Source organism: Xyrauchen texanus, chromosome 2, assembly GCF_025860055.1.
Source record: "Xyrauchen texanus isolate HMW12.3.18 chromosome 2, RBS_HiC_50CHRs, whole genome shotgun sequence".
Lineage (NCBI taxonomy): Eukaryota > Metazoa > Chordata > Actinopteri > Cypriniformes > Catostomidae > Xyrauchen > Xyrauchen texanus.
In genome coordinates, this window is record NC_068277.1 from 20,555,096 (window position 1) to 20,579,745 (window position 24,650).

At 37.3% G+C, this 24,650-nt stretch overlaps 2 protein-coding genes and 1 pseudogene across 2 annotated transcripts; 1 reads left to right on the forward strand and 2 right to left on the reverse strand.

The window, feature by feature from the left end:
- The window catches only part of LOC127618197 (N6-adenosine-methyltransferase subunit METTL3-like), a 40,981-nt pseudogene extending 33,203 nt beyond the window's left edge, over positions 1-7,778 (reverse strand).
- Positions 7,779-8,037: 259 nt separating this feature from the next.
- On the forward strand, positions 8,038-10,071 carry pop7 (POP7 homolog, ribonuclease P/MRP subunit). Its single transcript, XM_052153469.1, has 2 exons — positions 8,038-8,129; positions 9,383-10,071. The coding sequence occupies exon 2, from the start codon at positions 9,411-9,413 to the stop codon at positions 9,855-9,857; it is 447 nt and encodes a 148-aa protein (XP_052009429.1). The 5' UTR covers positions 8,038-8,129; positions 9,383-9,410; the 3' UTR covers positions 9,858-10,071.
- A 1,475-nt stretch (positions 10,072-11,546) lies between these two features.
- On the reverse strand, positions 11,547-22,778 carry LOC127661412 (erythropoietin-like). The gene is made up of 5 exons (XM_052152108.1): positions 22,593-22,778; positions 15,881-16,011; positions 15,678-15,764; positions 14,632-14,796; positions 11,547-12,909 (listed from the first exon to the last, which is right to left on the reverse strand). Exons 1-5 carry the CDS (start codon positions 22,606-22,608, stop codon positions 12,757-12,759), a joined length of 552 nt encoding a protein of 183 aa, XP_052008068.1. The 5' UTR covers positions 22,609-22,778; the 3' UTR covers positions 11,547-12,756.
- Positions 22,779-24,650: the final 1,872 nt, after the last annotated feature.

A 24,650-nucleotide genomic window follows, 5' to 3' on the forward strand; every position in this document is an offset into this window, starting at 1 on the left:
CTTAGCCAGATTATTATTAATAATAATAATAATAAAACGACAGAGACAACTAAAACAGATTTGAGTGTTTTTATTTATTTATTTTTTAAAAAGGAAAGTGGTACAAAAGCTATTATTGATACTGGCAGAGATTATGACTGACCTCCACCTGACATCACAATCAAGGCCTCTGTTAAAACCTTGTGGATTTCCTTTTACTCCAGCCTAGAGAAAGAACGATTATATTAGCTAATATCAGTGTCAGAAATTAACTTTTCCATTGAGGGACAACATTTGCAACCTAAATTAAATTGAAATATGTTTGTACTTTTTTATTTATATAAAAATATACAGTGTGTCATCCTTTATGTCAAATACTTCATTGTAATCATCTCGATAACATAAACTCTTAACATTAAATTAATTTAATTACATCAAATATTACTATATAATAATTGATGTCTATTCATATAATTGTATTTATTATCTTTCCCATAAAATCAAATAAACTTATATTTATTTGTTAGTATGGATCTAGGCTTAGAATAGAACAATAAGAACTAGATCACATGTTACAAATAAAAAACATCCACAAATTGCCCCAACATTTGTTTTCTGGGACATGTTTGTCACTTTTGGTGGCATTTTTCCCCCAATCCCCCCTTAATTTCTGGCATTAGCTAAAAATAATTTATATTTTTACATACACACATACCAAGCAATGCTCTTTGCCATGATTCAGCCAGTGTCCAGTCCTTCCAGCGCGAATTATTCTCTGGAGCTGGTTGGTCTTTACCCAGATAATCTCATCTACACATTCATATCTTAACAAATAATACAAATAAATAAATAAGTAAAAATGTAGTTTCAGTTTAAGAGACATCCCTCTTTGCATTGTGTACATTTCAAGGCACTTACCCCATAAACTTAGACACTCTCGACCCAGCTCCATAGCTCTGTAAAGACAAGATGTACTATTGTTGACTTGCATTTGGATTATTGTATACACAGATAACACATTTTTATGGCAAGCATATACCAATGCAGCTACTGTACATTAGTGGTCAACCGATATATCGCAGAGGCCGCTAAATCGGCTGATACATTTTCCCATTTGGTCGATTTGTTTCTTGACGGTGCTGGGAATGTGAAGTGCCTGCAGTACATGCTTGAATGTGAAGTGACTGAGACATGTAAACAACCAGTCACGGTTCAGTTTCTTGTTGCTTGCCTTTGTGTTACTACAATAGTAGACCAGTGTGCAACACAGTGCCATTTAAACGGTCCACATATCATATCATATAAATACGGCAGACGCATTTGAGCTCATAATGTTAAAGTTTTCGCCTGTTTCATTCACCCTCTCTCTCCTCAACAGTTCCCTGTAACATTTAACTGCCTTGTCTAATGATAAAAAGGCAAATATCAATAAAAAGAAATATCAAATACCATCAGCAAATATGCACTTATCTCGTTTAAACAAATGTAATAACACAACCTCACACAACTTTAGCAGATCCAGCATCTTGTGGAGCACTCATTTATTTACCTCTAAAGCACGTATTCTAACAGTCACTCCTCAACAGATCCCAGTCACCTTTCATTTTGTTTCCTAATGATAAAAGGCAAATATCAATAAAACTTGTATTATATACTGTTTGGTATATAATGACGCTCTGACATCCTTTGTGAATATCGGACTGACCTCAGGGTGGCTGAGAGGAGATGGCTGAAATCTAAAGATCCAGCAGAGATGTATCAGCCTCTGCTTGCATCTTTATTAGATAACATTAAATTTGCAAAAACTTCCATTTACCATTACCAACAGCACCACAGAAACTCACAGCTTATTTAGAACAATCAACACACTTCTCTGTCCTCCACATCCACCTCACTGACAGCAGATGTCTTCACCACATTTTTTACTAATACGGTTACAGCCATCAGCAATACATTATCAGCACCACATCCCCTCAAACACCTGCCTCCTGTATGCAGCTCTCCTGTCTCTATGTTCTCTCCTCTGACTGACACTGAGGTGTCTATTCTCCTCCTCTCCAACCACCCTACCACCTGTTCCCTTGACCCCATTCCTTCCCACCTTATCCAAGCCATCTCTTCATCCATCTGACCTGCACTCACACACATAATTAGCGCATCTCTACTTACAGGCATTTTTCCCAATACATTTGAGCAGGCTTGAGTTACCCCGCTGCTTAAAAAATCTGCACTTAACCCCACACAAGTAGAACACTACAGACTAGTCTCTCTCATCGCATTCAAGGTGAAAACACTTGAAAGGGCAGTTTTCAATCAGATCTCTGCCTATCTCTTGCAGAACAAGCTGCTGGATGACAATCATTCAGGCTTTAAAAGTGGACACTCCACCGAGACTGCCCTGCTGTCTGTCACACAGTTGCGGAGACAGGCGAGAGCTGGATCCAGATCATCGGTCTTGATTCTACTGGACCTTTCTAATGATTACACCGAGACTACAGGGTCTGACGATAAGCTTTGTGTGCTGTGATCCCCTAGAGCCTCTACCTTCCTGTCACCCAGAGGAAGAGGAAACAGTCATCCTACAATATAGGAATGTTGAGTTTCCTCATCTCATCGTCTGTGAGCGTTCCATAGGGAAGCTCCATGTGGATGTCCCACGGTGGGTTGGCCATCACCACAGCAAACTTCCTCAGGATGGACACATCCAGACAATGGATATCACATCAAATCCACAAAATGGGGCGGGGGGTATTTGTATTATACATTTTTTATAGAAAATGATGAAAAAACAAGCATTATCATAAATGTGCCACCAATATTAGTAGTGCTGCTATACCAAATTTCAATAGCAGTATGAGCAATCAAGCATAATGACAATGACTCATGCAATGAGGCGGGGATAAATGCATCAATAAATGTGCAACAGAAGATAAGTCTGAAAAGCAATTGAAGATCAGACTAGGAGACTAAGACTAATTCTACATTGTTAGCTAGCAGTTAATTGTAATCAAACCATTCTCATATTGTTATTGGGCATTATCAGGGGTTGTGGAACAGGCTAATGCTTCCAATACATGTGAAGGAAACAGCATGCCCACGTTGCTATCTCCTACAGTGGAGTGCAGTGCAAGCTCAGTGGCACCTTCTTGTGGCCCCAAGGGGTCACCGTCTGCTTCAGGAGGGCAGTCAATCTCATAGTGCACATATTTACAAGTGTCCATGTTGAAAAAGGTGTTCAGAAAGGAGCAGTCGCCAAAGCTCTCATCTGTGTGTTTATTAATGATTTGCCTTAAAAAGTCACGTGATAATAACATTCAACAAGGGATAGTTGCATTAATCAACAAATGAGCAACCATAATAAAACATGCTCAGATAATAATATGATCATTTTCATAAAATACAAATATTAGGCTGAGATATTTAGATTATAAATTGACGTCTACAAGACTATAATCAAATAGGGATGCTTAAAATGTCATATTTTCAAATTTGACTATTCAGTGGGTAGTCTGCACTGCATTAGTCCATATTAAGCAAGCCCTGTACAATTAGGTTGGTTTCAGATATTCAACAAATAAATAGGCTAAATAACCATAGCCTTTAATTTCACAAGCTCTTTTTAACCCCATTTACCATTTCAGGTGTTTACAAGGCATTTACTTATTAAGCATAATCGTGTGTTAAGATCAGGCATGTAAACCTGTTCAGTAATTGTCTTGATATTTATTGTTGAAGGCGGTGAATTTGTTTGTTTGTTTTTTTTACAGAGAGAGTCACATTTTTTTCTTCAGACTTTAATGTCAACTGACTGACCAATAAAATAAGAGCATTTTGAAAATTTTCTTGAGTTACTGTTGCTGCACAGCCCAGTGTGTTGGTGTCGCTAACCAACTGGCAAACACAAGTGCTGTGCTCTCTTACTCGTCTCATGCACAAAAACTAAAACACAAATATGCAGTAAATAAATATTACAGAAGCTGTAAACCAGGGACTAAAAACGAAATGTTTTTCACTTTGGTTCGTTCTGAGCAAAAACTGTATTTTTTCATTCCAGTTTAAAGGTTCCGCAGCCTCATTTGGAAACGGTTACCGTTTATAACAAAAAAGAACAGTTAATAATGTTCTTTTTAAAATGACAGTACTCTGCACTTAGGGGATGGGTGAAATACCAATTGCAGCATTGCCAGATCTCACAAGAGAATTAAGCTATCTGGTCTGGAAAAACAAGCTCAAAATTAGTCACTTGCCTCAAAATAAACAAAACATTAACGATCTATCACAATAGAAATTGAAACAAGCACACAGTTAATTAACAGTTAATTAAAATTTTAATTAAAGATCTTCATCTGAGTCAAAATTCGGCAGCATCAAATCTGTATTATTGAATCATATCTAACAATAATTCAGTGAAGACTTGTAAACAACTGAGTAATGTACTTTATGATATGTTTTCCTTGTACCTGGATTAGCTGTACATGTATCTGAAGTAACTATACAGATACAGAAAAAAGAAATGTGTGATGCAGCAGTTTCCTTCAGGTTCAAAGCACGTAAAATGTTTTAGGGGAAAGTGAAGTAGTATGGTTCCAAAAATATACTGTAAAAACGTATCGGAAAACAATTTTAACCGATTATAACCGGTTTCCAATTGAACATCACTTTGTTCCGGTTTTCGTTTACGCTCTGCTAACAATTTCGTTTGTTTTCGATTTAGTTCTTTGAAATGCTTTTAGTCTCTGCTATAAACACAATATTTCGTTTTTAGAATATTTACGTAATGTGCTACCTCATATTATATAATATAATATTATATATAATATACCTGGTGTTTTTTCTTAAATGTACATCATTTAATATTTATATTACTGTGCCTGTTGTATTTTACAGGTAATAAAAATGTCAGCTAAGTCCGGCAATTTGTTTTCGACACTCGTAGTTTGGACTAAGCTCATAGTAAAATATTTCATGAAAAGACAGTTTACATGCAATACTTTACTACAAGTGTAGACAAATGAATTGCTGAACCTCACTGCTATTTTTGCAAGGATAAAATAACACAAAGTATCCTGTAATGGTGCTCTTTTTCTCACCATTCACAAGAAACGCTGAATGTAATACAAACACCCAATAATTTAATAAATGTGTTATTTTACATTATTTTAAATGTTATGCATCATATTTTACTTAATGTACATTGTTTGGAATATAATGGGATCAAAATTCCATCAAAAGTACTGTGGTCACGGATCCAAAAATAATAAGCGTGAATCAAAAAATAAGCGCAGATAAAAAAATTATAAGCGCAAAAAAAATAAATAACAGATCTCTGACGTCTGACAACTCTGACGTCTGCTGCTCAATATTCTATTATTTGTGGTTGATAGATACGCTGCTTGTATCTGTTTAGAGTATTTTCTGCCAGCTCTAGGAAACAATGTGTTGTCCGAGTAGACATTATCATAGTCTGTTAACACGTAAGAATTTTTTTTTTTTTGCAGCAGCATATATTAAATGTTCATATATTTTTTGATTCATGCTTGTTATTTTTAATCTGCGCTAATTATTTTGATCTGTGCTTATTATTTTGAGCTGCACTTTTTATTTATTTTTGCGCTTATTTTTTTATCTGCACTTATTATTTTTTAATTCATGCTTATTATTTTGATTCACACGTATTATTTTTTAATCCGTGACTTTAGTACTTTTGACGGGATTTTGATCCCATAGAATATACTTGTTGCAAGATACATGCATTAATATAAAGAGAGAAGACACTGGACATATGCAACAGCGCTCTTTAATTATCTCATTTGCAAAAAAACACAGATTCTATACTCCTCTAAATGCATCAAAAACATGGAAAGAACATAATGAAATGGTTATTCCAAATGAGATAATTAACCGCATTAAAGATATTAATGTAACGGATTGACAGCTGAATGCTTAAAGATTCATACACCACAATAAATGTTTAAAACAGCGGCGCCAACTGTACAGGGGTGAAGTATTTATTTTATTTTATTTGTTTCTGTCTCGGTGTGAACAGAACTTTCGTTAATAGTTTGTCTCTCACAAATTTGTCACATATTTAGTGTAAATAGGCCTTTAGACTGTAATCAAGAAATTGCGTCTCTAAATGAATTCCCTTTAAATCATAAAACATTTAAAAACTACAGAGTAAATAATCTGCATAAACTCACTAGATGACCATCCTGTGTCTGAGTGAGGGCTGACCTGAAGTCCAGCATGGTGCAGGGCTGGGGTGTTTCCCCAGATTGCACACACTCCTCTTTGGTCCCATAATCACTTGAGCTCTGCCTCGCGAGCGGAACTTCTCCACAATTGACTGCTCCTTCGCTGAACTAGTGTTCAACAGCTCTAAGATCTCTTGGCTCACATGACACAGAACCTACATACATATAAATGTACATATACAAACAGACATTTGGGGAAGGTTCTACTGACTTGCTTCTTAATTATTGTACCTTTTTGCTTTGCTGTTCCTAGGTGGACTGCTGGCTCAGTAGACTCTCAATCTCCATGTCCAGGTGAGATGCTTGGACCTTATTGCCCTGCCCCTTTTTCTCAGCCCCACCCCCTCCACCCCCAGATGATCCAATAAGCTGTAGGTTGGATGCAGGTGCCTGTGAGACAGACGATCTCTTGAGAGGAGAAGACGGTGCTTGAAGCTAAGGGGAGCTGAGCCTGGAGCTCTTTTTTATGAATGTCATCTCCTTTTCTTTTGAAGGCAGTTCTCTGTGGCTAGGCTGCACTCCCGATCATAGCCCATGGTTTGGTGTGATCGACAGGCGTAACGAGGGTGGAGGAGGAGGATGTAGAAGCAGTGACGGAAGGCGGCCGAACCAGAAAATTAGAGTAGGAGACTTTGCATGCAGGCTTGGGAAACTGGAGATTCAGACTGAGTAAAAGTAAATAAGCGAGAGATAAAACAATGGTGAGGGAGAAAGAGAGACACAGACTTCAGCGATTCAAGGATGCTCATAATAAAACACATCCACAAGCATGCTGACTGTGTTTAGCTGGTTGGCAATCGGAAGGGAATCGATTGGCAAAGATAGATTCAAGTCAGACAGGTATCCTAGCATCCGTCACTCTAATTCTGGGTCTGGGGGCTGCTCAACTTCCACCTGTGGCGGACTCTGGAGGGCAGGTCCTGGGCTGTCGCTCCTTGCAGATACTCCCTCACCACTTCCAATATCTGCTAGAAACAGGAACTCACTGTTGGAAAATGCCCATGCAGTAGGTGGCACTATAGACTTGTAATCCATTCACTGATTTGACAACTCTAATGGTTGAAACTTGGTTCAACGGTACAGTCACTGAAAATCAATGACTCCAGCTCTCAGTTTCACCTAAATGTATAATGCTGCCTCATTTTTTGATGGAACCCAGTGTTGTCTAAATCAAGTAAACCAAGCTGACAGAATAAGTAACTTGTTCAAATGATTTGCTGTTGTAATTCTATTATTACTTTCCAAGCTAGACAGATTTTATTAGCAGGTAAATCAAATGCTACGAACACAGTTCGCAGTTTTGCAGATCTGACAGCTGCTACATAATAAAGTTACAAAACACACCAATGCCCAGTTGAGTGTTGTCTTTTCTTCTCCTCTGCGGCCCCTCTCTCAGTGAGTCCAGCTGCTTTTTGTGCGCTTGGATGTGACTCGATGTGTCCGATATGGCCAAGTTACAACTAGGACTAGAAGAGCTTACGAATGAAATAAAAGTGTACATGAATTTAAGTTTAGGTCGAGTAAAAAAAGGCGGAGCACCTCAAGCTTTTCATACACACTATAGCACCGCCAAACTGGTGGCCCTTCAAAATAAAAGACCACAATAGCGTAATGATCGTTATTTTAGTGCTACCAGCCTCATAGTGGCACTAAGACACTTAAATTAACATTTATTTTATAGAGATACATTTATAATTGTATAAATGACAGTACATAATGTTTCCTCCAAAACTAGTGATTTGTATTATGAAATCATAGAAAGCGCCTTTAAGAAGCAGTTCCGGTGCGCGTGAGAGCTCTTTCGTCACATGAAGAGAGACCTGCAGAGGAAACACGCATACCGATTATTGTGTTTACCAGCTATTCATCGAGAAAGATAGGCGTCGGCATCTCAAGGTATTGCAAAGGCATGAAAAAACGTAAATCGATTCAGCATGTTGCTTAATCCGTGATAGCCTACCGTTCTTTATTCATTTGGCTTGGTAAAATAAAATTATGCTTACGAACAGGTGCTGAAAATAAAATGCCATACATAAAATACGATTATATACTATAAAATACCAAATATAAAACATCTATGTGCGCAGAGTTGTTTAATTTCTACTGGGCCAATATGAAAATCTGATATATGGCCATATGTGAACATTTTATTGTCCCTCAATAATCGGGGCATGTACGAATACATGTATGTATGTATATATGTTTTTTTTTTTTCTATTGTCAATAGTCTTCAGCAGAGTTGGTCCATCCAGATGCATACATCACCCTGAAAGCAGAGTAATTTACAGATGTGCTCAAGGAATTTGCAAACTTTGTCACGAACCAGGACATTTGCGTTTTATGCAAAGCTAATTTATTCAGACACGATGACATGAAAATCACAAACTTGGAAAATTTTGCAATAATTTTTTGTCATATAAGCACCTATTTTAGCCTACTTGCAGCCAGCAATCCTTTAACTTAAAACACTCCACAAATTAATAATAGGTTATTAAACTGTGTGCTTCAAATGTGCATCAAACTACTGAATGCTCAAAGGGACACACTTTTTTGTAAACTACGTCTTAAAATACATAATGTTAACCAAAGCTAGTGGGACCTTTTTGTTGAATTTTAAGTAATATTTTAAGATTTACTTTATAAATGACACCCCACAGATGCAACATTTAAACTTGCTTTAGCCAATTCAGTGTTTTATATTTGGCTGTTTCATCAGAGGATAGCCTCATTCGTATCCACAGAGGTCTGAGCTAAACTCCGAATATCCACTGATCCTAGAAATGCCCCTTGCTTCAGACAGACGCTTTTGGAGTGTCTCACTGTGGTTGTGTCGCATTTCACTGGCTTACAGTGTCTTTAGCCATAAATGCCATATTTTTTGGATACTCATTTAAATTTAGTTTGAAACAACATCATAAAATGCGATTTGGGACCCCTGCACTCTGGTCCAACCAGCTCTCTTTGATCAGCTGTAGGTTTGTTGCATGTACAGCTGGAGCTGTGCTAACCGCTCTCTGAATGTGGTACTTCAAGCCTGGATTCCTACATTGGTTGGAGATTCCTTATTTGAAATGTATCACACTTCTGTATGGGGATGAAAAATGCATTTTTAAATGTTAAATAATGTTTTTAACTTTGTGTTTGTACAGTGGTTTTCTACACTATCAACCTCCTGACATGGCTGAGCCACGAAGCCCGGTGTGTGCATCTGTACCCCACACTCCAATGGTGTTGCCCACCCCTGAGGGCTCCACTCTAGAAATGGACCCAATGGAGTACACGCTTCGTAAGCGCCTGCCTCGCAAACTGCCCAAACGACGAAACGATGTTTATGTCAATATGAAAACAGACTTCAAGGCCCAGCTGGCGAGGTGTCAGAAGCTTCTGGATACTCACAGGGAAATCTGCATCCACGGTCTGGGTCTGGCTATTAACCGGGCCATTAACATCGCCCTGCAACTGCAGACGTCCAGCCAGGGTGCGCTGCAACTGGCGGCCAACACATCCACTGTGGAACTGATTGACGATCTGGAGCCCGAGGATCCAGATGAGGCTGGAGAGCCACTCACACGCACCCGCAATAACTCTGCCATCCATATCAAGGTGTTTTATCCTAATCCGTAAAGCCAGCACAATGCGTGGGACTTCATGAATATTATTTGAAAGTTTATGGTGTTTAGCAGTGCTTTAAAGGAATGCATGTCTTATGTCTTGCGTACTGGTCCAGAGAAACAAGAAATTCTGGAAACTGATTTTGCCTATTAAATTCATTGTTGTGCTGTTATGAAATGTTTTACTTTTACTTCAACAAACAATAAATGACCGGAAATGTGCCATATATATATATCACCAAATAGTTTTTTTTCTGCTTTGAGAAAGCGTGGTTCTGTATTGATGTTTGTTTTCATGCATATACCTGCAAATCACCAAGATAAACACCCAGATGTTGTGACTTGAAGCTTCATAAAATCGTAGATAAAACAAAAATGATGGCATTACCTGCTCACTATTTTTGGGGATTGGTAGAGTTGACAAAATTCAAGCAAAAAGTCCTGTTTGGGATGGTTGAGTAGCAAAATATTGGTATAAGCGGCTTTTTGACTGTGAAGAACAGCTGCTCGTTTTTTCATAAATGTACTTTTGGTTGATGGGTGGTTATCCCAGCTTACAAATGTTAAAAACATGCAGTGATGCAAAATGTTGGTTCTTAAGAGTCGTGAAGCCATGCACTGATCACCTGGTGATCTTGTGTAAGAGGGCATTCTTTTAAAAGTTCTGTAATTTCTTGTTAAACATGCTCAGTGGATTCCAAAACTTTACTGAGGAAGGGGAGATAAAAGCCTGTGATTTTATAATGTATGGGGAGTCGAGCTTTGATTTTCTTAGGAGAAACATACTAATGCTAGTTCACACTAACCCAACAGATGGCAACAATTCAAGCACTCTTAAGTTGTCTGTTGGAGTTGTATTGCTGGTCCTTTTCACACAGATCCAACAAAGCCTAACAACCTTGGAAGTTGGTGTTTGTTGGGGATGTGTGAAATAGCTGTTAGAATTCCTTCAGCTGTTTTGGTGGCTCAGTAAAATGTTCCACAATATGCTGAAACAAAGTGCTTGTAGAGTGAAGAATTTGTTAAAAGTGGCCTTGTAGCATAACCATTCTTGTCCAGATTGGGAGTTGATATTTTGGAGTTGACTGATGATTTTGGTTATTAGCAGATAGATATAAGAATAATTATATTCTTAAGAATATATATATATATATATATATGAATAATTTTAAGTAATGGACAGAAATATGTAATGGTGTGACTAAATTCCTTTAGAAGAAGAGAGAAACAACATGAGACAAAAATGCTCAATTTTTAATACAATTATGGCTTGGCATAATAAATGCCTGAAATTCTCACTATCATACCTACAAAAGGTTTCGTTCTGTGGCTCAGGTGGTAGAGCGGGTTGTCCACTAATCACAGGGTTGATGGTTCGATCCCTGGTCCACATTCCGAAGTGTCCTTTGGCAAGACACAAAACCCCAAGTTGCTCCCAATGGCAGGCTAGCTGCTTGCATGGCAGCTCTGCAGTCATTGGTGTGTGAATGAGACACAGCGTAAAGCGATTTGAAAACCGCTATGGTTAAAAAGGCGCTATATAAGTGTAGACCATTTACTTTAAACATTAACCTTGGAAACATGTAGAGTATTTACAAAATGGTGAGAAGTGTATTGGATCATTCTCATGAGATACTTCATAAGGCAAAAAGACAAACTTCCTCTCCTTGTTTTTATATTTCAAATATTTATTTTTTGTAGCTATGAATAATACTAAATATCAAATGACGTGGGTAAAGAACCACACAACAACAAACTAACAGGAAAAAACAACTACAAGCATATTTTGTTGAATTCAGGCAGTGACTGATTGACAGAAGTAAAAAAACAGTGTATTTAGCCATAACACTAACAAGTATTACATACAAGAATTACCACAACAACAAAAAGAGCAGAAAAAGATAAACAAATGTCATCATTATGGTCATATCACAAAGGCAATTATGCAGCATCGTGAGTGAAGTGGAAGTGAGGCAGGATGTTCATTACACACACTAATCAATATTTTTCCTGGAAATGTTGTTATCCACACAAGACCATGTTCTTCAACGTAATTCAGACGTGAGCAGCGATAATTAACACAGAGCCTCATTAGCTCTCACGAAAGCTTCCAATTCTCCCAACACAAGCAGCAATCTAGTCCTTCCTCCTTTTCACCCCAACTGACCCGTAACAATTCAGCATTACAACTTTTTCCCTTGACCCTTAAACATTCCCTGCAGCATTCTCAAAGGCACACACACACATACAAATGTGCATTCACTCTCTCACACACACACTGATATTAAAATAAAACATAGTGCATAATATTAAAAAAAAAGTATTCTCTATCAACAATTCAACGTTTGGAGGTGCTTGAGGCCATGATAGATGGAGGAACAGAGCTCTTCTCCTGAATAACTTCAGAGAAGAACCTGCAAAAGCCAGTGATTCCAACTCTCAGAAATATACAATCTGTATAAATAATGACAATAATGTAATAAGTGATAAAAAAAAAAACCACTTTAAAATAGTCTGGGATAAACATTCCCAGTTGTGCTGAGCATCAGTCATATGGGGAAATTGGAGTGATTTCTTGCATTTTCATATTCCTTTTCATTGATTTTGCCAGTTAATGCAAGTCGGTTTGCAAATGCTTAACACTCTGAGAGAAGAAAGTCTTATCTCTACCATAGGGGGCACTTAGCATTCTGGAAGATGTAGTGTGTGATTAGTACAGACGTTTGTCTCTCTTCTTTTCCCTTTATGATGTAATCTTTCAAAGTATTCAGCTACTGGTCAGTTCTTCTTACTTTGGCAACATATCCTCTGTGACTCTATCCTTCCGCAAAAGTTAATCTCAGTTATAGTCCATCTCCTGCCTCTTGGTTTGAGGAGCCCAAATTAGTTTGGCCCTTGCCATTAAGTTTCTATCAGCTGACACCTTGATGGCAGACAGGTGCATTGGCGAGCAAAAGACGCACCTTTCCCCGCAGGAAGTTGATGTGGACCTGAAACAGCTCTGAGATTGAATATACTTTCTGGGTCTCCTTTTCTTCTTCACCACTATATGGAGGCACAAATTCCTAAGAGACAGAAAAAGAGTGTGTAAGCTTCTCACATTATATGGTTTTGAATTGTACTCAAAATATAGCTCAGCTATAGCTGAAAACAGCTTTATGTTGAGGATATGTTCACACACACATAAGCAAATATCTTTAGTAACCTTTATAAATCCTATATAATTTATTATACTTGTGTGTGTGTGTGTGTGTGTGTGTGTATATATATATATATGTGTGTGTGTAAATAAATAAATATGTATATAGTGTTTATACTGTAAATACACTCACTGAACACTTTATTAGGAACACCTGTACACCTACTTATTCATGCAATTATCTAATCAGCCAATTGTGTGGCAACAGTGCAATGCATAAAATCATGCAGATACAGGTCAGGAGCTTCAGTTAATGCTCACATCAACCATAAGAATGGGGGAAAAAATGTGATCTCAGTGATTTTGACCATGGCATGATTGTTGGTGCCAGATGGACTGGTTTGAGTATTTCAGTAACTGCTGATCTCCTGGGATTTTCACGCTTAACAGTCTCTACAGTTTACTCAGAATTGTGCCAAAAACAAAAAACATCAATGAGTGGATGCCTTGTTGCCTTGTTGGTTAGAGAGTTCAATGGAGAATGGCCAGACTGGTTCGAGCTGACAGAGAGGTTACAGTAACTCAGATAACCCAATTTTGGTCAAGGAGGACAAAAATTTTTTTTATTTTTTTTAAATAAACAATGAAGTGTCATTACCGGATTCTTTAAATAAGACTTTCAGGACATTAAAGTTTTACATGAAGTGACGTATTCAGACATGTATCTTGCAGACACTGAGTGCATCTACACAAGAGAGGCGATGCAAGCGTATCGTAGTTTATGCTTAAAATTATTTTCTCAGTGTAAAAAGTATGTTATAATCAATGAAGCTGTTAACATTGTAAGCATGTGACTTGTTCAGCTTCATTCATAATAATTGGATGATAACTCTACAAGGTCACTTTTATAGCCCGTTAAAAAACACTCTAACTTAACTTTCCACCTATACTCTTACTGTCAAACTTTTAAAAACCCAGTTAACCTATCAAAATGTGTGCTACATATCCTACAGTTGTTAGTACTGCACGTATCCAGCCATCTTGCTTCACTGCTGCGGTTCATGTGTAAATTTGTGTTTTTTTCCCCTTATCGGAATGTAAACACTTTCCTTTTTGTTAGTTCCAGATATCCAGGGAGCATCTAGCTACCAAATGACATGGTCCAAACTTTAATGTTGACATTATATGAAAATCGTGTGAAAATCGAATGAAGCGTCTCCCGCTGTTGTTTTGAATAAGTTTGACAACTAACTGGAAGCATTATAGGAACAAAGACGTCACCTTCCAAATCAATGAAAATCATCATAAAATAGTCTATAGAAATTGCACTTACAAAGAGCAATTTCTCATGGAGGATATCTAGAAAAATGACTTTTCCAAGACTATTTTGAATTTCATTAATTCATATGACTTTCCCTGGCCTGAAAATCACAGTATTAAAATTCCCGGATATTTCCGTGTTTTTCAAGACCGTGGCAACCTTGATTGTGGTAGTGGCTTAAATCTAGTTCTTTGTGTAATTTCATAAGCAATATGCGGTAAAGTATGCCATTTCCCACATTGCATCCCAAAGCAAAACAGATTCTGAATCAGCACATATACACTCAAATGTCCTATAGATATCTCTCCAAGGGAATTTGTGACTCACCGGTATGCTGAGACTTCGCAGAACCTGTCTGATGCTTGCAATGTTTCTAATACTCCCATCTATGTGGGATTGTAGCACATCAGTCTGATTAGATGCCTGTAATGAGCTGATGGCCTGGTACAGCAACTGCAAGCCTGACAGGACCTCCTGAGCTTGCTGCTCTACCTGTTTTGACAGATACATACACTTGTTAAACTTCCAGGAAACTTAATGTAGAGTGTTAACCACATGTTATTTATTAATTTATTGTATTCCAATTGTGGTCTATGAGGGACTTTTTAGTGGAGGCTGATGTGTAAATAAATATTGATCAAACCAATAAAATAATTCCAGCAGGTTTTGTTATGTTGGCTTGACAAAGCCAAACTGTAACTCCTCCTGGAGCTTTCAAGCTATATCCACCAAACTTGGTACAGACCTTCAGACTGTTCTGATTTAGTGTGCTATGTATTTTCTAACTGATCAAACTTTTGGTTTTCCTTTATCAGACCTTCAAAGTGGCCAAAAATCCCATAGACATTGACATATCTGTCTATCCATTTATCTGACCTTTTTTGTTGGACCTGCAAATCCTTCAAAATTCAAGCATTTAAAACAAAATTTACCTGATATTTAAGTCCACATACACGGATGATCTGTTCCTAATATCTTAAAAAAAAAAAGCATTTGAATATACCTATTTATATATTACCATAGAGAGGAGCCTATAATCTGTCAGCTTACTCTGGCATTCGTGCATTGTTTTTATTTTTATATACATTATATACATTATCAGGTTAATGTATTACATGAATAGTTTCATCACTTTTTTTTATTGTTTTTAATGTCAATCTTGTTTTTTATTTCCCTTAATTAATTGTTTTATTTGCCCATGTACAGCACTTTTTATACACTTGTTGATTTTAAATGTGCTCTATAAATATATTGACCTTGACTTTAACCACTTTTGTATTCATAACAGAACTAATAATATGCCTACACCCAAAATTGGCGAGCACACTTTTATAGTGTCTGATCTTCAAAACAGGTTGCAAACAGGTACTTACATTCATAGCTTCCCACACATCAAAATCAACTCTGGTCAGAGGAACAGTGAGGTTTGTTGCAATGCTGCAGTCATCCTCACAAGCTTTCTGAGATGACAAGACAGAACGTTCACATGATGAGAATTCTATCAAAATGTGCTTGGAATTACAAATAAAGGTATTTCTAAGAACACGGCTTTAGCCGTCGAGTGCCTGTCTCTTACCATGGCAGCCTCAGCATCCCAAGCCTCCTTGATGAAATGGTCGAGGACACGCAGGTCGCAGATGGGGCGTAATGGGGAGGACAGGCCGGGATGGGTCCACTCCAGCACCATCAGCAATAAGGCAAAGAGTCCTGACACACACAGAACAAATGAAGATAAGTTAAAAATGATACATCAATTTATGGATGAAATTTTTTTTTTTTATTGATTTTATGTTTACACCTCTCATCTACACTGGAATTGAAAATTTAGATTTTCGAAAACACTCTCTTTTACTGCATATGTTTTGGAATATGATGACTTAAGGAATAGTTCACACAAAAGTGAAAATTTGCTGATAATTTAATCTGAGTTTCTTTTTTCATCAAAACAGAATATAAGATTTTTAGGATTTCATTTCAGGCCTGCTCCTCTAAACAATGCAAGTGAATGTACTTTTTTTGACGGTCAAAAATGCATAATTAGGGTGCATCAAAATAATCTACATGTCTCCAGCCGACAAATAAAGTTCTTATGAACCCAAACGATTGATTATTTTTAGAAAACAAACAATACTTATATACTTATTAACTACAAATGTTCACTTCCGTACATCTCTGTGACGTGCGCTCATGAGAGGGACGACGTAAGCTCATTGGCAAGGTCACGCGTGGAGGAGGAGGAGGAGGCAGGAAGTGCGTCCTTGTTTACATAAGTTTAATTGTCTTTGCTGTAGATTTGCATTTGTATAAGTGTATTGTTCAAAATGATAATTTGGTGTGTCTATCCTGGATGCTTCAACCTTCAGAAACCCCAAAGAAAATATTAGACCAGTAAAAATATTAAATTTTCATCTATTGCCGATCATGATCGATAGAAGCTCTGGGATATTGCGCTGAACCTGGATAACAGTACACTTCTACATTCTCTCAAATATTGGAGGGTGTGCAGTGAATATATTACCCCTGAGGATTTCAGTCCATTGAAAGAAACAAAGGGTCGATATCTGAATTCATTGGCTGTGACCATGCTGTTTTTCCAGCGACCTCAGGTATGTATGGAAACTTTGTCATATAGCCTATATATTTCTATATAGTAGCTATAGTAACAAACAAAACATGAAACTTACTCTACTGATAGGGTGTCATTGGGTCCTTCTGGCATTGGACAGCACTTCCAGTTTATTCGTGGCAAAATGAAAAATACCTCTAAAATGCTGGGGCTCAGTAATGGTGGAAAACCATTATGTTCGGTAATGCAACCATGACTTGGAGTGTTCTCAATAGCTGCCTCGCATATTGTTTCCAATGGTGGGATTGCTATGGTCCAATCGTGGCAGCACAGGCTCTCTGCCTCTGTTGGCATTGGTTGGCATTTACTCCATGTGCACCACAATGTCTCCATAGATCTCTGCCTCCCCGAAACTTGAGATTGCGCCACTGCTGCAGCCTCCTCCATCTCCCTCAGTTCCTCATCGGTGTATTTGGGCTCAATTAGGTAGGGTTGGCATCATGTTGGAATTTGTTTTGGACTGTTTTGTTTTTTGAACGGTGCTTGGTCTGTGCAAGTTTCTCTTGTAAACAATGCCGTGCTTCCTGCCACCTCCTCCACGTGTGACCTTACCAACAAGCATATCTCATGAGCACGCATCACAAAGATGTACGGAAGTGAACATTTGTAGTTAAAAAGTTTGTAAGTATTGTTTCTAAAAATAATCAATTGTTTAGGTTCAGAAGAATTTATTTGTCGACTGCAGTCGTGTGGATTATTTTGATGAACCCTATATATGCATTTTGGACTGTCAAAAAATTAAGTACATTCACTTGCATTGTTTAAAGGAGGAGGCCTGAAATTAAATCCTAAAAATCCTAAATTCTGTTTTGATGAAGAAAGAAATTCAGATACATCTTGGATGGCCTGAGGGTGAGTAAATTATCACCAAATTGTCATTTTTGGTAAACTATTCCTTTAAGAAAACAGAAAAAGTTTAATTTGGACGTGGCCTAAGGAGTACTCAATCCAGAACAACCAGTTTCCGGTAGTTTCTTTCCACAAGCTAAGACTTAACAGCCCTGTCGCACATTATTTAACACAATGATCTTTCCTCCTGCACTTCACTCACTGCACTGCCATAGACACTGTAACATAGAGAGTTATGTTTCAGAGACTGTATTCTACTGTATTGTTTACTGTCTACACTCAGTGTATACAATACATAATGCCACCTGACTACTACTAACTACTAGTTTAGTGTATATATCCATTGTTACATACACTCACTGAGCACTTTATTAGGGACACCTGTACACCTACTTATTCATGCGTTTATCTAATCAGCCAATTGTGTAGTAACAGTGCAATGCATATAATAATGCAGATAGGTCAGGAGCTTCAGTTAATGCTCACATCAACCATAAGAATGGGGGGAAAAAATTTGATCTCAGTGATTTCTTTTCTCAGTGATTGGGCTGGTTTGAATTTTTCTGTAACTGCTGATTTTTTCACTGGGATTTTCATGCACAACAGTCTCTAGATTTTGTGCCTCAGAATGGTGCCAAAATTAAAAAAACATCCAGAGAGCGGCAGTTCTGCAGACAAAAACGCGTTGTTGATGAGAGAGGTCAACGGAGAATGGCCAGACTGGTTCAAGCTGACAGAAAGGCTATACGGTAACTCAGATAAACACTCTGTATAATTGTAGAGGACCATATAGTGTTCCCAATAAAGTACTCAGTGAGAGTAAATACTGTTATATTTTTGTTTGTCATCTGTAATATACTGCCATTCATTACATTTACCAAACGGTTTTATCAAAGTGACTTACAAATTTGGAAAAACACAAGTGAGCCAACAATAATGGTATTGCCACAATACAAAGTTTCAAGAGTAAACCAGAATACTTATATTAAGACATTGCACATCCCATGCTAAATGTATGCACTGTGGTTTCCTAAGGGAACCACATTTGCCCTGCAATGTTTCAAAAGCAATTAACCTGACTGATTTTGAAAAGACAAATCTTGGACATTTTAACAAAACTAGCTACTAGGGTTTGCAGCATTTTGGAGAGAAAACTCGATAAATCTTGAGTGATTTTTGTCTTATATGACCAACTCCTCACCCGTCCTGATCTAAACCTTTCCGTGTCAATGAATAAACACAGACATCTGATCTCAAGCTCCCCATCTGAAGATTCCATCATCTGTTAAAGCTTTGGCTGCCTTCCACATTGTTGAAAGAATAGTTCACCCAAAAATTATAATTCTTTCATCTCAGTTCCATTCCATCTCAAACTTTGACTTTCTTTTTTCTGTGAAACACAAACAATGGTATTTTAAAGGAGATATCAGGTGTTTTTTTTCATAGTCTATGGGTCAAACACTTTCAAGCTCTGAAAAAGACATAAAGCCAGCATAAAGGTAATCCATACAACTTGAGAGGTTTAAGTGACGTTTTCTGAAGTGATGCAATCAGTTTTGAGTGAGAAACGGATAAAAATGTAACTCATTTTCACTATAGATCTTTTACATCTGCAGTCTCCTTGACGTGCTCATGATTTGCAGCTTGTTTTCCCTGCATTTGACTCATGCGTGGAGCATTGCACACATGCTCTATGCATGTACACATTCTGTGCACATGCGTCAAACATGAGTAAATGTATAATCAAGCTTCAAGACATGCCTTTCATGGAGCTTGAAAGTGTTGGACACCACTGACTATCATTGAATGCACAAAAAATCCTCTCCATCAAAATATCCTTGTTTGTTATCCTCAGAAGAATGTAAGTCACGAGACTGAGATGGCATAAGGGTGAGTAAACGAGGAGAGAATTATAATTTTTGTAGGAAACATTCCTTTAAGTGCCATACTGTCCAGTTTTCCTTTACAATAAACACTCGTAACCCTTAACTGCTTTAAGGAGTCAATTGACTGCATTCTTTCTTTGTACAAGACTTGTTATCTAAAGAAATCAATGATTGTAAAAACAGGCAAACAAGTCATTAAATAAGAAGATCAAGAGACCAGTAATCAAAATCATGGCCTGTAAAAGAAATTAAGATTGGTATGAAAAACATATGAAAATGCAACAAATCAAACATCTTTTATCCATAAAGACACACGTGGAGACACACCCACAAAATAAGGGCAGAACTTTCCAAACAGTGGATCTCTGTCCACCTGACACAGAGAAACAGATTACACAAAGAGTGTTTGTGTATGTCTGGTTTGCAACCTCTAATCCTCTATCACATGCATGTCTGATTGTGTGAAAGCTAATGTGTGAGCCAAAGCAAAAATGCAACAATTAAAATACATATTTGCAGTGGCAACAAATGGTATTCCAGAATAGGAGCCATAATTCAGTAATCTTCTCCTGTTACTTTCTTGTAATTTTGCTGAGGCCATCAGTGTTGCCTGTGTATTTTCAGGGCAAATGAGTGCTGAGTGAATGAGTATTCATTCTATTTAGCTTGTGATATAAACATATAGCTTTTATATTCTTACTGTAACATTTTGAATGTGGTCTTTCAGCTTTAGCGGGCAATGACACAGTAAGACTGTAATCAAAGCAGTTTTACCCTCTGGAGATGCCCAGGCCATAAATGTGTTCTCTGGTCTTGAGGTATAAAGACAGGTGGACAGAGATCCACTGTTTAGAAAGCTTGAAAGCAACAGAATGCACTTCCGACATGTGATCAGCCAATCCCTTGAAGCTTTTCCTGGAACTAGATTTCATGTGACCAACTCTCTAGCATTTTAAAGTCACATCATTTAATTAAATGTAGGCAGAATGGCCTCCCACACCTAAACATATGGATATTACCTCTGTAAACACTGCTTTATTTCCTTTAGCCAGCCCCCATACGTCACTCAATCAGTAATAGTGACCCAGCTACTATTGGGCTCACTTGGAGTTTTGCATTACATATATTGTAAAATACAGTATTGTGCAAAAGCTTTAGGTAGTTCTGAAAAATGTTGTATAGTGAGGATGTTTTAAAAAATAATGCCATAAATAATTGTATTAATCAACTAACTTCATCCAATGTGCAGTAAAATAAATAAATAAAAATAAATATTTGGTGTGATCACCAGTGCTTTTAAAAAAAGCAGCAATTAAAGGTACACTTGCGCAGTGTTTCAACGTTGCTTGCAGTTAGGCGGTTCCGAGCATCTACTGTTCTATGTATTTAGGCTGTCTCAATTGCTTCTGTCTCTTCATGTAATCCCAGACTGACTCAATGATCTTGATCAATGATCCAGGCTCTGTAGGGGCCATACAATCTGTTGCAGAACTCCTTGTTTTACGTCTATTCTACTCTATTTGTCTACTTGTTTTAGGTTTTGTTTCAGACAGTTTGAGGTTGATCCTTTTAAAATCAGCCCATGTAAGTTATTTGATGAAGAATGTGCTAACCCTCCATATCCTTGCACAAACACATACACAACCTCTTTTGTCTCTGGATGAGAAAGTGATAGAAACAGGAAGAGGAGGAGCGACTATTCCATGCAGTCTCACTATTCAGCAGAGGGCACAGCCAACCACGTGTCGCGTGTCCATGGGTTTAAAGGCTTGAAGTTAGGATCTTAGCCAATGTTAAAGGTAACAGAGAAAGTGCCAACACAAAATGCCAACTACTAGAGTCTATTTTCTGCCTTGCAAGAGAGATAGAGAGAGCACAGACACAATGGCAAGTCTTACCCTTGGTTAAACAAAGGACCTTGACCTTAATTTGCAGATAAATATGACTTTTATATATTCCAGTACCAATATATTGACTTTGTGAACAAAAATCCACCACAGCACTAGATGGATATTTCAGTAAAGTTGACTTTGACAATAGAAATCCAAATTATAACATAAGAAAGTGGACCTCCACTTGAAAACACATTTGAGATCTTCTAGTTTCATACTGATGTACTGCATAATATTGCTTACAATAAATTATACAATTTATGTATGGTATGTTAAGATCAAAGGACACATGTTTTCCATTTTCCAGTAGATGCCATAAGAGAAGCTATTTATGGTCACTTACTATAAATCACTTATCTATGATTACACATTATTTCCTGATCTTTTTCTGCAAAGTCACTGTCTCACTTTTAAGGTTTGATGATGCAGCAATTTTTATACTGAGTGAGTCAGCTCTCCTTATAACTTAAACCTCATACTCATATAGATACCAGGTCATGCTTGGGAAATTCTGACACAATAGAATTACAAATAAGCAATGTTGAAAGCTCAAAATAACCTGTAAGCCAATTCTACATCACTTCCTTTATTAAAAGTACCTTTCTTGTTTCACAATCCAATATTTGAACTCATCAATGTGATAACACACTGAGGGGTTATCATAGCTTTTGACATAGATTTTTTTCTTTCAGTCAATGATTTCTAATCATTTCGAAAAGAATGATCCTATTATCCCAGTGCTGATTTACTCCACCATACCAATGAAAGCACTTTCTAATTGTAAACATAATAGCATACCGGTAAAAAGAATGATACGGGAATGAAGGAATTCATTCATTTTGCTTGCATTTCATTGCATTCATCATGAATTTACCTAAAAAAAACGACGAAATGTAATTGAAACAACAAATATGCATAAAAGCACGAATTTGCATGTGTGAGACCGTCCCATATGGGCTATTGCTAGACGCACATATTAATTTAGGCAGTAGCCTAACAATTTAATATAGAATATAATAAATAGTAGAATCTTACCTGAACTGTAAAACATTCGCAAAGCAACTTGGCATTTTTCAAACACATGATTAAAAACGACAAATCTCGTACAAAGACAGCTCAACTACTTGTACAAAAGACATCGACAGACTGGAACACAGACGCATCCAGCCCGGGGCGCTGCTTCTGAGTACTCTCAGTGAGAAGCACATAAGATCAATATGACATCGCCCCTTCCCCCGTACAGCGACCCAAGGCTTTGCATCACACTGTTGGCAAGCTTTCTATGAATGCAAATTCACTCTCATTCCACGAAAACGATATCGCGATAAAACAGAAAGGTAGAACTGTCTCACTGCCGAGTTAGTGGTGGAGAATGGACCTGTAACTCGTGGTACAGTTACAAATGATTTAAGCCCAGGTGAAGAAAGCCTGAGGCGGTTTAGTTTACTCACTAGGTATCTGCATCTCAGAATCTAGTCCCTTACAGGATCCTCTCCGATTCGTCCATGGCTCCATTTATTTCAACCGAAGCTTTTTAATGTACTGTCAGCACTCATCGGTTCCGTCATACTTATTTTTTTATTTTTTTTAATTTTAAATTCATGATTTTGAAAATGCAATTTCAATATAACAGCTCACTATCGCGATAGATATCTGATTAACTTCCTGTTATGAAGAAGTTTAGTCTTGTTACTCACATAATAATATCTGTTTTCTCAAAGTAGCCCTCAAAAGTAAACAGTGTACTAAAAGGGGTTAGTTAGCACGACTTCCTCTCAAGGCAATTTCTATGATCTTTAAACGGCCTTTTCCATTTGGCATATTTCCAGATAAGGGGTGGAATACAAAGAAATATTAAATAAAATAGTCTCAATAATATATCTATTTCTGCTAAGATATACTTGTGCTCAGTACACAAATATTTAGCTACTTTTATTCAGGGGCGCGGTTCTATTCACAAATCAAATCAAGTCATATTTATTTGTATCATGCTTTTCACAACACACATCGTTTTAAAGCAGCTTCACAAAAAAGTATACTGATTTGGCTTAAAGTCCTCATTGTGCAGTTTAAATGAATAAAGTGATTGAAAATCCTTCCTTAAAAATAATTGTCTTTAGGCCTCCAGTGATCAAGTCCAAGGCGACTGTGGCAAGGAACACAAAACTCCATAAGATGCTAGTTTATGGAGAAAAAGGACCTTGGTAGAAACCTGGCTCAGCTGGGGGAACCAGATTCCCTAAGTGGATCCTGTCCACATTTAAACAGCATATGATATTAAAATGTAGATATTTAATAGATTATATGCTTGTGGTATCCTATAGCACCTTGGGGATGAAACTTCAAGCCAAAATGGTGGTTCATTGCAAACGAGAAACTGAAACATTGGTTGATGCAACCATCCAGGTGCTTCAGGGAGGAATGTCTTTAAGGATGTTAAAAAGCCAATGAAAAAATTTTTTAAATAAAAATTACAGAAAGCATTCAAGATTATTTTGTAAGCATAAAAATTTAATTAAATAGAGTTACAAATAAATGTTAGGAGTATGTTCATCTATGCCCTTATTTCTAATATTTATTTTAATAAATTTAAGGAGGGTGGTACAATTACCATTGTAATGACTGTTTCACACTGCATGCACAAGCAGTGCTTAAGCGAAGCAACAGCGTACCTACAGCAAGCTTTCACACTAACAGCATTGCATTGCTGCATAACCAACCTGCTTCTCTATACAGAAAATAAGTGACTTCTGAGATGCTATATTAAATATTTCCTTTAATAACTCCCATAAATTATAAAATAGTTATCAGGGGTTGGTCATTGAGAATTATTACAAACTTGATTGTTGTTAAATGTAATTTACATGCTGAGGGGGACCACATTTACTTAAAAGGTAATTAACCGGCACTGAATGGAACCCAAACACCAAACTTTAGCTATAAACTGTTGCAAAAGACTGTGTTGATAAATACAAAGCATTTTCACCATATGTTACGTAAGGAATAATTAACTACGGGCCGCTGAATTATCAAAAAATAATGCAAAACCAAAGTAGTAATGCGGCCATGACATGCAGTGGAGTGGCCGTTACA

What these genes read in the sequence shown, in the direction of transcription:
- pop7 (XM_052153469.1), top strand. Translation starts at nt 9,411, where the DNA reads ATGGCTGAGCCACGAAGCCCGGTGTGTGCATCTGTACCCCACACTCCA.
- LOC127661412 (XM_052152108.1), bottom strand. An exon ending in GGGATGCTGAGGCTGCCATG is followed by an intron (nt 15,765 to 15,880) that starts GTAAGAGACAGG and finishes TTGTCATCTCAG; the next exon opens with AAAGCTTGTGAGGATGACTG. An exon ending in ATGTGTGGGAAGCTATGAAT is followed by an intron (nt 14,797 to 15,677) that starts GTAAGTACCTGT and finishes CTGTCAAAACAG; the next exon opens with GTAGAGCAGCAAGCTCAGGA.